General features: G+C 40.0%; 1 protein-coding gene across 1 annotated transcript in view; it reads left to right on the top strand.

The window, feature by feature from the left end:
* The window catches only part of EML5 (echinoderm microtubule associated protein like 5), a 222,112-nt gene that overhangs the window by 89,478 nt on the left and 114,551 nt on the right, over window positions 1-18,083 (top strand). The window contains exons 11-13 of the mRNA XM_019552385.1: window positions 1,783-1,950; window positions 10,425-10,531; window positions 10,934-11,052. Of these exons, the coding sequence (XP_019407930.1) occupies window positions 1,783-1,950; window positions 10,425-10,531; window positions 10,934-11,052 (394 nt within the window). The remainder of the gene's footprint in view (window positions 1-1,782; window positions 1,951-10,424; window positions 10,532-10,933; window positions 11,053-18,083) is intronic.

Genomic DNA, 18,083 nt, shown 5'->3' with positions numbered 1-18,083 from the left:
AACACACTCACTTTGTATACAAGTCTGAGTGGCTTTTCCCCTCTGTGCTGATTGGGTGAGGAAAAAACTGTATCTTAGAGTCAAGTAAATATGGTATTATTTGGGCTGAGGGCCAGAAAAAGTGGCTTATTTGTTCATAAAGTAGTATAAAATATCTAGCTTTCCTATAAATCACAAGTGCCACTACCTTAAGAATCTTTTATGTCTAAAAACTTCTTCAAAGGAAAAGTCTTCAAAAGAAAAGGACCTTCTAAGATGAAAACTTTAAAACTAAAGTCTGGAGCAAGTTATCTCATCCTTTCAACTTAATATTAAACCAGAATTAAGTTGATACCAGGCAGAGAGTGGGGGTTACCTATCTTTGTAGTCTTGAATATCTAACAAGAAAGAGTTTCTGCTTTTTCAAAGGCTATTCGATTTGCTCCATTCCAGAAACAAAAAACCCTCTGCATCTCTCCCCAAAAATGTGTTGGATCCTCAAACCAGTGCTACTGCAGTCATATGGGGAAGGCTCTTGAGATGTTCTCTGGTAATTAAGGAGGAGGAAGTTCTTTTTTTACAAAAAAATTCTGGAGACTAGTCCAAAAGAATCAAATTTTGACACATCAGTTTGGGATTTTTTTTCTATGTATCCTAGGATGAGTTGAGTTACGTAAAATATCCTTGAAAATATGATAATGTTTTTAATGGCAGCTGCAACAGCATGGTATGCCTGATGGCCGAGAGGACTGGGGTTATGCAATGTCTGTGTAACCTTTGTGCTATTATTACAACAGTATTTTATCATCAGTGTCTACCTTACATTCTTTCATAATATTTTTAACATTGATGTGAATAAATAATGCTACTTTGTCTTATTCCCTTTTACCAATACAGATAAATCCTTCAGATCCTTGTTTCTTAAACTTGATAGCCATAAGTCTTTTGCTAGTTGATAACTGAGATAATCTGTATCTTTGTGCAAAAAAAATACTCTGAGAAGAATCTGGAAAATATCTGAAGGAAAATAGTTTTACCCCCCTTTTTAAGGAGTTATGCAATTTAATAATTGAGGAGGAGATGTATCTGATGAAGAAAAATCATGATAATCCCTGCAGTGAGTTGTGTGGGATCATTATTTTAGATATATCTGTGTATCAAATCTTAGTTATGCAGGATACAGTAATAGATTTAATCAGATGTAACAGCATTAATTAAATTAAAGCAGGTATATGGCTTAGTGTGAGTAATGTTCAAGTTCTATTGTAGGAAAAATGGGAAAATAGCCTGAGTGTCCAGATAACACAGTCCATAGAGGCCTATTAAAGATGTGCTAAAATTAAAAATAAACAAACAAACCTTGGGGCAGAAAGAGAGTCGTAGAATTTTGGTTAAAAGTTCTGCAAAATGATTCACATATAGCAGACCTCATGAAAGCCAGCTATGGTTATCATTCCTTCCTTCCTTTCCTTCCTCCTCTTCTTCTTTTCCCTTGCCTTTCCTTCCTTCCTTCCTTCCAAGTTTTCCTATTTGTATTGGAGGCGAGGAGTAGTATCATGATTTGGTTACTGCTTAATGTTCCGTCTTCCTTTCACAAGATAGAAGAAGTGGAATTGTGTTTTTCCACATTGGTGATATCTTGTGAGCAGATATTACTTTAATCAATGTTTATAATTAGTTAATAATATTTAATTAGTATGTCACACAATATGTAGAAAGATTCCCTGATTTTTGTTTTAGTAATTGTTGTTTAGAAGTCCTTATTCCAGACACATGGCAAATTGATTTTTCTCCTTGTTCTAGGAGCAAAGTTTAAAAAATATCTTGGTCATTCAGCTCATGTGACAAATGTCAGGTGGTCACATGATCATCAGTGGGTTGTTTCTATTGGTGGAGCTGATCATTCTGTCTTTCAGTGGAAATTTGTCCCTGATAGGAAGTTGAAGGATTCTCTTCACATAGCACCACAAGGTGAGTAGCATATAAAATAATTTTATGTAAATATCAGTAGAAAAAGGATATAGAAATAATTTATAAATAGTTGGACTTACATAACTTTGCAAGGTTGTCATCCTTATAACTTTGCAATTGCTTAGCCTAGGTGATACTGTTGCCTCAACAGTTTCATACAGATAATTTGAAAAAAATTAACATTACTGTATTCATGCTAAGTGCCAAGACAGAATTTGCAAGTTTTAATCATCGTTGCTATGCCTATATGAATTTTGTACATAACTGAATTATTTTAATTGATTGAAGTATGCAGCAACATGCTTGTACTGGACATGTAAGCAGTGAAATAAGATATAATATCTACATATTTAATTAAACTTCAGAAGTGTTAATAAATGTTTTTAACCAGTATGTTTGAGATGTTCTAATCAAAGCTATCAGAAGAAGGTTGAGATTTCTGAGACTTTGAGTTAAATGCTTTAAGAACAAGTGTTCTGTCTCTAACTTTCATAATTAATGTTAAAGATCAAATTCTTGATCCTGTGAAGCATAATTCATTTGTTTACTCGCAATAAAGTGATTCAAAGTGAACCATGTGGATAATTGTTTGCAGTAGTGGAGCCATATTTTTATTTTTTTACATGAATGACTTTGAACTGTTTGATGTGATTTTATTTTATAACTATTAAGTAGGCTAAAGGGGACACCATTAGAGAATCATAGAAAAGTAGGGCTGAAAGGGACCTCCAGAGGTCATCCAGTTCAACCCCCTGCTCAAGGTAGGAGCATCCTTGTTTTAATATTGGATTGTGATATTGATAATATTTTATAATATTGGATCAGGATGCAGACAGTCACTTAAAGGCAATTTGGGCAGAGTTTAGCTTCCAAATTAAAAGAGTGATTCCAATTGATCCTGTACCATCAGCTAGAAAATTCATTAGGTGCCTGAATTCATTACAAGCGTCCATTTGGATTGTGAACATTCCTTGAATGTCTGTACCAGGGAGGCACCTAAACCGCCATCTAAGTACCCAGAGAGAATTTAGGTTTATGAAAATCATGCATAACTACACTTAAGTCAGTTCAGTTGTAACCCTATTACAGTAGTGTTCCCCTGTTGTCTAGTAGCCTAACGTTTAGAGCTGTTATCAAGAACATGACTAGGGTTCTAAGCCCTTCTCACTTTGAAGGGACTTGAATCTGTATTTCCTGGAGTGTCTAACCACCATGTCCTGGAATAGGCCCGGTGAGAGTACTCTCCATCCCTCCTGTTGAAGCCAAGTCACTGGACATCCAAGAGTGCAAAATTCTTGGGACCAAAGGAAAGCATGCAAGAACAGACCTGCCTTCAGAAGGCATTAGGAGACTGTTCTCAAAGCCAAAAGAGGAGAAGTGCATTAGAGGTGAAAGGAGAAATCTAATGGGAAAGCATGGTTTAGGTTCCTGTGCTCCTGAGAGAGGAGGGGATTTAGATACACTGTGTACTTTCCTATTGGCATCCCACAGCCCTCTACTCTCCCTCCCCACATGCAAGGGGGAGGGAAGAAGGGACAGTGGCTGTTTCCCTCAGAGCTTACCCAGGAGGTAGCTGTCAGGGAGCCCTACTTGGGACCCTGCTTCTGCCACCATCTGTTAAAGAGCACCAGCTCTCTCTGGGTCCCTCAAGATTGTGGAGGCAATTCCCACAGAGACACCTCTGTCACAGCTGTGGTCTGTCCCACAGGGGCAGCTCTGTCATGTCAGCTGGTTGGTGAATCTGGGCAGGGGCAGCACTGCCACCCCTACAGGAATTACCACTATTGCTGTAAGAGCCCTGGCTTATTCAGAAGCAGCACCCTGGTGCCACTTGACTGGAGAGCTTGTCTTTGAGGCAGATTTGTAGCTCTTGAGGCAGGAGGTTGGAGCACCCCCATAGTGTTACATTTTTATATTGCTGCAAAGTGCTGAGGCACTTCTGCAGATATTCACGACAGCTTTAGACTTACCTGGTCTAATTCTTCTTTCCTATTGCTTGGGGCATATATAGAAGATATTCTCCATGTACATATCAGTGTGAGACTTGAGCAAATTGTTGGGAATAAACAACCAGGAGGAGGACGAGGGCATCCTGGAGAATGCAAGGGAAGGCATTATCTATTGAAGGAGTCTCTACCTCCCACCAACTAGCTGATGAGCACCTTGTTCCTCCACATTAATTTGAATATTTATTTAGGGTCTCTTGATGGCTATAAAAGCCCCTCTTAAATTTCTTTTTTTATCCTTGTTCAGTCGTTTATGCTTTCTGATCAACAGTCCTGTCTCTGACATGCACATGCATTTGACCAGTCACAGCTTGGAGAACTCTCATTTGAAGACTTTAATCTTTTAGTAAATACTTTTCTGTCCGTAGTCCAGCAATCCTGCAGGCAACTGTGCCCGTGTATATTGTAATGTACACAAGTACTCCCACTTTAATCACTGTGCTCTAAAGATAACATTCTGAAAATAAGATTCCTCTAAGTGAGCAACTTAGACACAAACAAAAGATGAGGCACTCAGAATCAGCAGTCACTTTTGAAAATGTAATCCTTTATGCTTCGGGTTAAAAGGCAATAATAAGTAGAAAAGAAAACTCTTGCTATTTTTGGAAGAGTTTTGTAATACGTATATTTGTCTATAGACACAGTATTAATTAGTCCATAAAGAATAAATTAAATATTGCATTAGTACAGTTTTTCAAATTAAATTGACACTTTGCAAAACTGATCCAAAGCAATTTAATTTAAAATTTAAGGTAATTTAGAAAATAATACCTAGCTTTCTTGTAACATTTTTTATCAGTAAGTCTCAATTAAAATCAGTTAAAACCAGTTAAGAATCTTTTTTTTAAAAATAGTTTCACCTTTCCACATCATACTTCCATAATAAAAATATTAATTAATACCATGAACAAAATGCCCACTATTTTCATTTCAGCTACATGGCAGTCCTTTTCTTTTTGTAGATCAGAAGGTATAACTCCAGGTGCATCTTCATCTAGTGTGATTCTGCGTGGAGCCTGAATCACTATTTATGACTTTATTTTTTTATGTTAGTGGCCAAAAATAAAAGATTTTTGCTATTTTTTATGGCTGCATTGACAGCTTTACACTCAGTGGAAAGTTCCTCTTACTAACATGAGGAGCCTTGCAGGATTAGGTGGAATGACCTTTCTAATGGGGTTATCTTCTCTGAGAAATCTTAGAGGGTGGTAATGAACAAGTACTCTTCTTCATTCTCTCGTTTCGGGTCTCAGAAAGTTCAAACTAATTTTCCCTCCTGCCCAATATGTTTGTGCAGGAAAAACACTGATACACTAGTCACAACATTTAGATACCTGAAATCTGTGTTTTACCTAATTAAATACTGAGTTCTTTAGTTTTTCACGAGACTCATTGGTTTCTCAAGAGATTCATGTAAACCTCTGCACAACAGAGGTCATAGAACTTCCCTGAATTAATATGTTTAAACTAGAGTATAAATTCAACTAGAATGTAAATTCCCTCCCAACCCCCCCCCCAAAAACAAAACAAAACAAGACAAAACATATCCAGCCTTATTTAAATCAGTTGCTAGTGATAGAGAATCTTTCACAACCTTTGGTAAGAAGTTCCAATGATTAATTCCCCTGGCTGTTAAAAAAACACGTGCCTTTATTTTTCATCTGAATTTGTCTAGCTTCAAATTCAAGCCATTGAATTTTTCTCACCCGACATCTGTATAGATTGTGCACTTCAGTGGGACTTTTGTGATCTTTGAGTCCTTTGCAACAGAATTTTTACATAGTCAGGAAAAGAATGAAAGCTAAGATCTGGCATTTTCCAAGGGGTGCTTTGAGTCTCAGAAGGTTGACAACCACTACCTAGACTGAGAAGCCCTCTTCCTAAATTTCTGTTCTCAGTGTAGGAACTTAAAAACTACAGTCAAGTCACCTGTAATCTCATTAAACTAAACAAAGAGATTCTCTTGAGTCGTTCATTATGTTTTCCAATCCTTTATGTTTCTTGTACCTTCTTTTCTCAGTTCCTCTCTCTTTTTTATTGACATTCATCTTGAATTGTAGACACCAAAACCTGGTGCTAATGTGGTGGTCCACATACTAGTGCTTTATACAGAGGTAATACAATGTCCCTACTTTGACTTGATATTCCTTCTTATATGCATCCAAGTGTAGCATTAGTAACTAACTTTGGGCACAGAATTGTCTGAGGAGCTCACGTTTTGCTAATCATCCATGTGATAGCTAAGGCTGCTTATAGACATGAACCCCTCCCACCCACTCATCCCCCCCCCCAAAAAAATGAAAAAAACCACCAACCCACTGCTTTACTTTCAGCTCAAGTGCACCCCTGTGCCAAGCGCAGCACATGTTCAGAAAAGGCATAGTATTGGTTTGACCTAGTTCACCCAACATCTGCATAAACAGCATGCTTCAGCAGGGCTTTTTGGCACATTTATCTAATAGCTGATTGAATCAGCTTTAGATAAACCTGCCAAAAAGCCCCGCTGAAGCACCCAATCTATTCAGATGCTGGGGAGCCAAGTCAAACTAACATGCTGCTTCTTCTGGTAAAGTGCCCCCCACCATATCTGTTAGTAGGCTATAACTTTATTGGTTACTGCTTCTGAAGACAGAATTCCACATCTGATGAGTGTGGCCTACATTCCTTGAAAGCTGGATCACATTTCACTTCGCTGTATTGTAATACATATAGCTTTCAACTTTTTTAACTTTATATTCTTCTGTACCTGTGACCCTTCATTTTTTACCACTCCATCAGTATCTATGCCATATGCAAATTTTATCAGGAATTCTGTTATGTTGTTTTACAGGTCATTAATAAAAACATTAAAATGAGTAGGGCCAAGAACTTATTTTTTAGGGACACCATTAGCAAGACGATGATTGATGATGATTCCTTCAGTTTCAAATGACATTGTGATACCTGTCAGTTTGCTAGTCTTTAATATACGTATATTGACTACTATGTTGACTATTTTAATTCATTCCAGTTTCTTAATCAAAGTGTTTTATACCAGGGCTAATGTCTTAAGGAAGTGTATTATGGCATAGTGGCCAAGATTTGGGGTTGTGCGAACCAGATGAGGTTCAACATAAAGAAATGCAAAGTGCTGCATCTGGAAAGGAAGAACCCCCAGCACACCTACAGGCTGGGCATTGCTAACCTGACCACCACTACAAATGAAGGGATGTGGGGGTAACAATAGACCCTAGCATGAACGTGAGCTGGCACTGCGACACAGTAGCCGCTAGGGCCAATAAAACTCTGGCATGCATCGATTAATGAGTATTGGGCCAATAAAACTCTGGCATGCATCAATTGATGAGTATTGTGTCCAGTTTTGGGTGCCACACTTCAACGATGTGGTAAAGCTCGAGAGGGTCCAGAGAAGGGTCACCCACATGATCAGGGACTTGCATGGCAAGCCGTATGAGGAGAGGCTGAGGGGTATCAGAGTCTTCAGCCTAAAGAAAAGAAAGCTGAGAGGGGACCTGATTGTGGCTTACCACTATATCAGAGGCGTACATCAGGGGCTCGGTGAACAACTGTTCACCAGGGCACCCTGGGGGAAAACTAGAAACAATGGCCACAAACTCCTGGAAGATAATTTCAGGCTGAACATTAGGAAAATTTCTTTATACTTAGGGTGTCCAGACTATGGAACAAGCTCCCCACAGAGGTGGTACAATCATCTACCCTAGAGGTCTTCAAGAGAAGACTGGACAATTATCTGGCTGGGGTCATCTGACCTAGTGATCCTTTGTGGATCCTTTGATGATTATCTTTATCAACCAAACATGTAATTCATCGGAAAAAGGATCCAGTTAGTCAAGATCTATTTTTTTTATAAGTGTATAGTGATTGTGATTAATTATATTATCCTCCTTTTATTCTTAGTATTTGATTCTTGTATTATCTGTTCTGTAGGGCTGTACGAAGCTTTGGTTGCCCATTTGATTCAGAGGAGATTTGGCCCGATTTGGCGGCCAAATCTCCGAATCCAAATTGAATTGGGAGATGCATTAAAAGGTCCAAATTGAATCTCAAGCCTCTGAATTGATTCGGAGAGATTTGGATTGGCTGGGAAGAGGCAGGCACAGTTGGGTGGCTGCGGGTTCTCCCATGGCTCCTCTGTCTGTGCCTGCCTCTCCCCGGGCGGGGGGAGCTGCAGGAGAAGCCCCCATGACTGCCCTACCTGGCCCCATCCCCCACCCGGCCCCAGCATCCCGACCCTTAAAAGCCCTGCACTCACCAGCTGCAGCAGTGGCAATCAGGGCTTCTGAGGGCTCGTGGCAGAGCCCCCCTTTGCAGTGTGAGGCATAGGGGGGCAGCAGAGATGGGGCCAGGTAGAGCAGCCATCGAATTAGAATCTTTCTGAAAGGTACTTCTGGTCCACTTCCGGGCTTGCCACCAAGCATGCAGGGGGGCTCCCCATGTTCCTGTGGGTTGCTCCATCTGCCTCACTATCACAGCATTCGTGAGCCGCACCTGGTACCTTGAGGTATGTAGAAAAAACATTTAAAGCTGTGTCCATGGCCAGATCACTGATTCGAATCTTCAGATTGGGATTCCACCAAATCAAATCGGTGACAGTGATCCGAATCAACGAATTGAATCACTGTCCCCGGTTCGGGCTGAATCGGAATTAAATAAGGCCTGTTTCGTGCACCCTACCACTCCCTTTCTAAGCATAATTCATTCTCTTATTTATGACTGGTAATTTTTAAAGGGCTTAAGATCCAGTTGTATGAAAATGTATCTGTTTTAACCATGGAAGTTAAAATCTGTTCTCATGTAGATTTCAGGCTTCCAACAGTAAGTAGAACACAGTAGTCCCAGTTTTCAAAAGTTATTAAACTTGTATCCACAAAAATGTACTTTTGTGGATACAAATTATTCAGTTACATGTAATGTAGGAAGTTTTATGTTGTCAGCTGATCTGGGTATACAGATATCCAGTTTGTCCAAACATGCTTGTGCTGAATTGGGAACCTTCCCCCTAAAATACTGTTTCCTCTGTAACATTAATAATTAGTCATTCCAGTTAGAATATATTATTATTATTACCAGGGATCATGGTTTTCTCTGATAAAAAAAAAAATTGCAAATTCTCTGATAAAACCCCCCAAATCTGCGATTAAAATAAAATGCCACTATATATCACTATATATCAATATATTGACCACAAGGATTCATTGATATATTTACACTTTTAAAGCATTTTGGAAGCCTACCAGTGCCTCAATCATTGTAATAAATTCTAAATAATTATAAATTTTGGTGCTTTTATTTTGGTTTTTTTGTGATGGAAAATCAGAGCTACCCCTGCCCCCTTAGCTCATGAAACTCAGGTCCAGGCCCCTCGCTCTCAAGCCACTCCCCAGGGACGAGGTCCACAGCCCCCCGCCCCTGCTGCCACCCATGAGAGGTGGTGGCTGCTGCAGCAGAATGGAGTGTGGAACCTGGTTTCCCCTTCCCTGCGGGCTTGGGGGTGGGTGGGTCTGACTCACCACCTCTGTGCACACTCCAGGGAGAAGTAGGTAGGACACATGCCCCCCAGATCTGTGTGTGGGGCAGATGCGGGCTGTGCAGTGCAGGCTCAGGCTCCCCACTCTGCTGCGCTCCCCCCAGAGCCTCCACAGCCCAGTGGGTGGGACCCAGCATGGCAGGGCAGAGAGGGGCTGGGTGGGGAAGCTCCTTGCCGCTATGAGCTCTGCACTGCCCTGGTGATGTGACCCCACGCTGCTACCCATGCTGTTGCTGGGCAGGCAGGGGATGCCTCACCAGGGTAACACAGGGCTTGCAGCGGCAGGAGCTTTCCTGCTTGGGCCTGCTCTGCCCTGCCATGCCAGGGCCTACTGACTGGGCTGCAGAGGCCCTCTGGGGGAGGACAACAGGGTGGGGAGCCTGAGCCCACAGTGGCAGCCCACCCCATATACACATCTGGAGGGCACATGGTAAAGGGGGAATTCCTCATTTTTACCGTGGGAAAATGGGAAACTAGGATCCATAATTATTAGTAATAATACATGTCGAATTTGATTTTTTTTTTAGAAAGGAAGGTGAATATAATGTCTGTTATTTCACAGTTGTGGAAGTTGAGAAACACCATTGAAAGAGTCAGAAAGGAACCAAGGTCTTCTATTGAACAGTTAGTTCCCTGTCTGCTGGAGACCACTGGAGTGTCTATGAAATAATTTAAATACATGAATGCTAGCTATTAAAAAGAAAAATAATGCAACATAGTTAAAGTTAAAAGAAAGTACAGGTTAGTGACCTATTGAATTAGGAAAATGATGAAACTTTAATTAATTTTTATAACAGATTAGCTAGCTCACGTTATAGTTTATCAGAAGTCATTACAAATTAGAATTACTGAAGTCTTTTTCTGGACTATACTCTATATTAATTAGGTTGTCTCCTTATTCTTTTTTTTCCTGATCACAGAAAGTCTAGTTGATTCTAATAGTGATGAATCAGATTCAGATCAGTCTGATGTTCCAGAGCTGGACTCTGAAATTGAACAAGAGACTCAGATTACATACCGTCGACAGGTAAGCTCTGAGTTTTAATAGCACAGGAACAGATTCTGACTTACTTCTGAAGATTTTACCTAGTCCTTTTTAAAGGGAACTGTAACATCAATTGAAGTTTTATTGAAATGCAGACTGAGCAAGAACTTTAGGATTTGGCTCATTGTCAGTATCTGATAAATTCAGAATACTCAAATACATCAGAAAGATGGTGGTTTCATGCAGTCATAACAGTTTGTCATACCCTACTGTTTGTAATTAAAAAACAAATAATATAGCCCTTTGGCTACAGTCATTGCAGATGTCCACAGTGATATTATTGTACCCTTCTCTTTTGTGGAAAACTTTGATAGATGTTCCTCCCAGATGCTTGTTCTTCCTGAGACTATTTCTATTTATATATATGTATACTCTTTCTTAAAGGTTTACAAAGAAGATCTACCTCAGCTTAAAGAGCAATGCAAAGAAAAACGAAAAAGTGCAGCTTCTAAAAGAAGGGAGAGAGCTCCAGGAAACAGTATAAGACTACATTTTGTTCATGGGTATGAAAAATTGGGCTTTTGTCTAAAAGCAGACTGGATAGATGTCAGGCTAATGAGCCAATAATTCAAGTACAGCAAAAATATCAGACTAATAAACTTTATAAACAAATAGCAACAAATACAAGATTTACAGATTTAAGTGAATACATTCAAGATTAAGTTCAACTGCTTCATGTTTCATGTTTTTACAACCATAAAAGGCTTACTGCTATTCTTACAAAGAGAAATGGTTGTACTGTCAAGTTAGAAAGTTCTGATATAGATTGTACTGGAATCCCAGTTGATGTCTCATTATCTTGATAATGATTTCTAAATATAGGACTCAAATATCAGCTCCCGCTGCGTATTTTTCAGTATCTGGAAAATAATTCTTCCCTCTATATGTGTTTTATTGTGTTAATATCAGTAGAGAATTTTTAGTTAAAGTTAAATAAGACGGGTTTCAATCTCTTTTTCTAGATGCAAAATATAGCATAACCTTTCCCAATATATTTTTTTGAGTACACAGCTAATTTTAGCAAGTTTTACAAATAAATGTATGTAGTGGTTTAATCACCTAAGTTAATTCATAAAGTCCTTTTAAGACAGTTAACCTCTGGCTTGTAGCCTGGGCCACTGCAGGTATGTGGCTGCATTTCCAGAATCAAAAGTGAATCACTTGCAAATTGGTTCAGTCTAGGCAGGATAGATTAACCTGCAAAGATTAGATCAGTTCAGGCTCAGGATTTTTGAATGTCTGTACTTAGTCCTGAGGAAACTTTTTTGAGAATTCTAATATGGACATATGTTAGGGCACTTAGCTGTATTTAATGGTGCTTGGCTTAAGAACTCAGACTAAGCCATCCTATACAAAATGTAGCTTAGAGAAGATTCAGATTTTGGGGTGCCTTGTCTTTTCTTTCAGACCAGAAGTAAAACTTCATAGGTAAGGGAGTAGAGTTTGTATTGAGTTCTGGCTGGTTGCTAAATGGATATAAAGGTAACTAATGAAAAATTCAGGCTGAACGACACTTTTCTTTCAGTGCCTATGCTGTTATCAGTAAGTTGGCTTATTTCCAGATGAATATTAAGCAGGCTCACTTTCATAGATTTCATAGACATCAGGGCTGGAAGGGACCTCGGAAGATCATCGAGTCCAGCCCCCCACCCAAAGGGCAGGAAGTCAGCTGGGGTCATAGGATCCCAGCAAGATAAGCATCCAAATTACTCCTGAAAGCATTCAATGTAGGTGCTTGAACCCCCTCCAATGGCAGGCTGTTCTAGAACTTGGGGGCTCGAACAGTAAAGAAATTCTTCCTTCTGTCCAGCCTGAAATGGTCTTGCAGTAGTTTATGACTGTTCAACCTCATCACCCCGAGCCTGCACTTTTCCAGGCTAAAGAGCCCCATGGCTCTCAGCCTGTTGTTGTAAGGTCTGTTTTCCTGACCTCTGATGATGCGCGTAGCTCTTCTCTGGGTTCTCTCAAGCTTCTTCACATCCTTTTTGAATTGTGGAGCCCAAAACCTTTGGGCACTTATTCAAGTAATGTTTTGTTTTTTGATTTTCTTCAGGTGCAATGAACATTCCTTAGCTCTCTGCACAAGATCTAAAATGTGGTCCTTGAGAGACCATATACAGCTAGCTGCTGGAGAGAATGGGGTGTGAATAACTGCCACTACAAAAACATTGATATGTTTGGGTTATTTGTAAATTTTACCCTTCTGCTCAAGATACAAGCACTGTTATAGCAGCTCCAACTTTGACTTCTGAGTGGTTCTCTACACTGGGTTAAAAAATTTTTCCTGTTGACATTTTGAACAGGAGCTAGTGAGTTTTGAAGATTTCTAACATCTGGCAAGCCACAGGCAGGTAGGGTATAGGTTTTGTTTTTCTGGACACAATAATACTTTTTGGAATGTTGCCTGTGAATTGGGTATAGAGCTGTAACGTGAGACTTGCTGTCGGTAACCTTAGTATCCTTTTGGCTTTTTAACTGGTTGTGGAAGCCAAAATAGCAGCAGTAGGTTTTTGTTTTTGTTTTATTTTGTTTTGTTTTTTAATGATATGATCTTCTTTGTTTTTTGACTGTCTTAGGTCTCCTCTACAATGTGCAGGGAAAGGCACAATGGGATCTAATGCATGACTCATATAAGCACACCACCTGCCATGCCACACATGCATGGCAGGAGGCACGATTACGGGATTGTGCATTAGATCCTACTGTGCCTTATTGCTGGTGCAGGGGGCTCCCCCTGCATGAGCAAGAAGCAGGCTTCTGCAGCTGGGAGCCTAATGGACCCCAGTTGAGGGGCTTCCAGCTATAGAGGCACCTCACATGCACCAAGGCTGAAGGATGGCTGCTGTGGCGATTTTCCCTCCCCGCCCCCCCCCAACCTGGGGATGCAGGGAATGCCTGGGGCTGTGGGTTGCTGCAGGGGTGTGCCCCCCACCTTAGGGTGTGTAAAACTCCTAGCATCAGAGGATCTCTGTGATCCTCTGGCCCCAGGGGTTTTATGCACCCCCAAACCTTAGAGATCGCAGCAGCAGTGATCCCTAGGGTCTAAGGGTTTAGCACCGCCCCCCCCAATCCCTGAGGATTGTGCCATCCATGATCCCCAGGATCTGGGGGTTTCACGCACCTCCGAGCCTTGGGATTGTGACTGCCGCAATCCCTAGGGGTCAGGTGTTTTTTGCGGGCAAGGTGCACCTCTGTGGCTGGAAACCCCATCAGCTGATAGAACTTCCAGCAGCAGGGGAGACCACGTATAAAGTTTGTACACATTTTTGAGGTCTAACTTTATAACTGGTTAGAGCTTTTTGTTGTGTGATAGCTACTTTGCATATGTAGCTGGTCTCTTTATCATTGTGCAATTAATCAGTTAATTATGCAATACCTGTAATGTGTAGACAGGGCTTTATTTGTTATGCAGGTGGATCACTTGAAGATCACTTGAAAACTTCAGCTAGTTCCGAATATAAAAATCAATTTATTTTGCAATGCTTTTGTTATGGATCACTTTGTGCTTATGTTGTAGATATTTTCACTGGCTGCTGCCAAGTTACTTCATTCTATTCCAGCGGTTGTTTTTGAACTGTAAAGCTTTTTTTGTTTTAGGCCCTATTTGCCTTGGATTATTTGAGCACTTCTTTTTTTTTAACCTTCTGTTTATTATGGAAGACCTTTCTGAATACTTGGACATAAGCTGAAGGGATTCTTAAGGAAGGTTGGGGTGGTTTTATTTGTTGGGGTGGTGTTGTTTGCACAGGTTAATATATGCATCTAAGAGTTGATAGACATGTCTTAGAAAACAGATAAAATAAAGTCCTGTAAAAGTATAGTTATAGTACAGAGAATTATTTGTCAGGCATTTCAAGTACATTTTGGATGTTACAAACATCCTTGTTGGAGAGATCATTTTCTCTTTTGATTTTACTAACCATGATTTAGACTTGTATCAAAAAACTTCTAGATAATGACTTGGGAATATTCTGTACCAGTGAATTAATATGAGTACAAGCAACTGAAAGGTTATTAGACTCAGTAAAGCCTCTGTTTTCTCTCTGTCCTCCTACTTTTTACCATATGTATCTGTTCTTTAGAAACTAGATTTACTGACTTGCTAATTGTACAGTTTATGGTAAAATCTGATCTGTTCTGTAATGTTTCATTTCTTTAAGTTCCCTCAGGCAAATTTTAAGAAATGTTTCAAGTTCCATTATTTCTAAAACATTTTTGAGAAGTACAGATTCCTGTAGCTACTTAATTAAATAATCTGATTTGTGTTGTGTATTCAGAATAACTTTCTAGATATTTTTCCAGTAAAACTCACACTTCTATGGCTTCAGAGTTGACTCGGATTTTAGTAACAAAACTGTTTAAAACTATTTATATTGTATATATCACATAGTATGAAACATATAAGGCAAAATAGCTCTTAACAGTTTCCTTGATAATGGTATTGCATTATGATAGATCATCAAAGGTTTTGCACCTGCCTGTGGAAATAACAAAACTCTGTTTTTTATCATGAAACAGAATGATCCATCTTCTCAAAATGTTTTACCAGTACATACACAATTATTGTTTTGGTTTTAGGTCTCTCTTTTCCTTGTGTTGACATTCCTTTGCTTCAGCAGTAGCTACCTTTCCTCTTGCTGTCACTGCTTTTTTTTCTTACGAATTATACTCTCTTACTCTACTTAGAATTTTTCCCATTCTAGGTTACAGTTTCTCTAGTTGCTTTACCTTTATAGAGTCTACTTCAACTTTCCTTAGGTTATTGGATCAAGTTCAGCTCACTGCTCCTTCTTCGCCTTTGGTTTCTTGTCCTTTCTGGATCCCTTTACCATTCAAATTTTCAGTTATTAATTGTATCCCATTCACTGGGGTTGTTTATATTCTATTCTGGCAAGCAGGTGGAATTCATTGCTTTGGGTATGGTTTCTCCAAGGTTAAGCCTCATTTTACAACTTCTAGTCTCTTATTTCTAAATGATTATATATTGGAGAGGTGAAAATTTCTGTTATGACTTACCTGAATAATCTGCTTTTTGCTGTGGATTCAGTCTTAATTTCACTATAATTTTTTTTTGCCAAGAATTTCTCTAAAATGTTTTACACTGGACCACCTTTTGTTAATATCTTATGTTCTCTATATTGTATAATTACATTGGGGGTGTCTAACCTTTTTGAATGTGGGGCCAGATCATGAACTTTTTATCACCCAGTGGGCCGGCGAGCCATATTCAAAGACCTCACAGAAAGCAGTATCACATCACCCCCCCTGAAACGAAAGTACAGTATTTACTTTCATTTCCTGTCCCAGCAACTCAGGCCTCAGAAAACAGCTTGGAGGGCCACATGTTGGACAAGCCTGAATTCCATGATCTAAGATGAGGTTCCCCCAATTTAACATTGGGGTAAAAGCGTCCCCCCCATCTTTAGAATTAAGTATGGGGGTGAGGGGAGCAGGCAGCTAGTGTGGCTTGGACTTCAGCCCCTACTTGGAATTGGGGCTGTAGCCACAGTTGTCGTCTCCCCCGCCACAACTTCTGCACTCCTGCATCTCCAGGGAAATTGGGATTATTACCTTGGAGAAGAGAAGACTAAGGGGGGATTTAATAGCAGCCTTCAGGTACCTGAAGGGTGATTCCAAAGAGGATGGAGCTAGACTGTTCTCAGTGGTGAGAGATGACGGAACAAGGAGCAGTGGTGTCAAGTTGCAGCAAGGGGAGTTTAGGTTAGATATTAGGTAAAACCCTCTAATGAGGAGGGCAGTAGAGCACTGGAACAGATTACCCAGAGAGGAATGTCCATCCTTAGAGGTCTTTAATACACAGCTAGACAAAGACTTGAGTGGATGATCTAGTTGGGGGTGGTCCTGCTTTGAGTGAGGGGTTGGACTAGATGACCTCCTGAAGTCCCTTTCAACCCTAACTTTCCATGGTATTATGATTCTAAGTTTTCCCCATACATAAGGAGAACCATGGAGGAAACTGAGGTAGAAGGTAAGCGCTGGATGAAAAAGGATAGGATTGCTAGTATATCACGGTAGGTAGGAAGAATCAGTCTAAGTCAAGGGTGCCCAGCTCCCAGCCCATGAGCCAGATTCAGCTCCATTGCTTCCAAATGTCTGGAGCATGGAGGGCCAGATAATGTGCATGCTAAATTGCCTGGGCAGAGGTGGTGCTGGAGCCCAATCTTGATGCTCAGAGGCCTGATCCAAATGCATGGGGATGGTGCTGGGACCTGATTGTGGCATGTCAGGTCCAACCAGGGCCATGCAGGGCCAGATGTAGACAGCACAGGGCTGAATCCTGGCACATGAAGCCTGATCTGGCCCACAGACAGGCCCTGCGTCACTCACCTAGCTCATGGGACCAAAAGTTTGAGCACTGATCTAAGTTATAAAGTTCCTTAAAGTATAAGTTTAGAAGCTTGTATGGACCTTAATAGGAAATGGGTAAAAGGACTTAAAGATAGGGCTCATAGCTTACAAATAGGCTTAAGAAAGGGAGCAGAGTTATAGTGTGGAAGCTATGAAATGGTGAAGTTAAGGTGGATGCTTTTCACTTTGTGAGTACAGGAAAAGCCATATTTCAGAGAGATTGTTTAAGACTGAGGGTCGAGATATAAATGCAGCTGGAATGTTGAGGTCAAAGTTAGAGGTGCTAGTGACTGGGATGATTATTATCCATTAGGAGGGACAAAAATGAGGATGGTACAAAGAAAAAGACTTGGGAGGAAAGATCAAGAGAGCTGTTTGCTACTGGAAGTGTTTTTTTTTAAATTACACCCAGGACACAGGATGAGATACGTGGGCATTTCTGTCACATATCAGGACATTCTAATATTTTAACAATGTTTTTCTGAATGAAAGTTTAAAAAAGATGGTTTTAAAGATGAGGAAATGTTTTATTTTAATATTTTTATTGAAATTAAATGTTCTGAGTTAGTTCAACAGTGAACTACACGTGGTTGTAATGCAGTAATGCCTTATGGGAATTTTGCCTTCACACTGTCATTGTTTCCATCAAAATTTTCCACAGTGTTTTTTCCAGGCATGTGACTCGCATTGTTCTCCACACAGCTTGGTTAAAGTAGAGCCTAGTGCATCATGGGAGTTTGTGGAAGAAATCAAACTTTGCATTGTAGTTGAATCAGAACTGACAGAGCCAGCTTTTCATTATTTAGGGCTATACACAGGCAGAATTCCATACAGCAAAGGGAATCACCCACGTGTCTGTTTCAAAGGATTTCTCGGACTCTCTAAGTTTACAAGCATATTTATACTTAAGACAGAGAAAGAGAAAACAATATGACTTTGGAGAAACAAAACAATACTAAATTACTCAGACATTTAGGAAGTTTACTTAACCAATCTGTACACAGGTTAATATAGCAAGACAGACCATGGCATGCAAGATTCCTTATCTCAGAACATATAACTGAAATAAGCAGTATCAGCACTTCTGGTCTCTGTCTGTTTTTCTAGTCAAATAGGCCAGAAGCCAACTAAATTTACTCCTGCAAGTTGTAGTCCAGTTTAAAAC

The sequence above is a fragment of the Crocodylus porosus genome, unplaced genomic scaffold (genome assembly GCF_001723895.1).
Source record: "Crocodylus porosus isolate Cpor-Errol unplaced genomic scaffold, CroPor_comp1, whole genome shotgun sequence".
Taxonomy (NCBI): Eukaryota; Metazoa; Chordata; order Crocodylia; family Crocodylidae; genus Crocodylus; species Crocodylus porosus.
The sequence above is the reverse complement of the archived record's forward strand: the minus strand, read 5'-3'. Positions and strand labels throughout refer to the sequence as shown.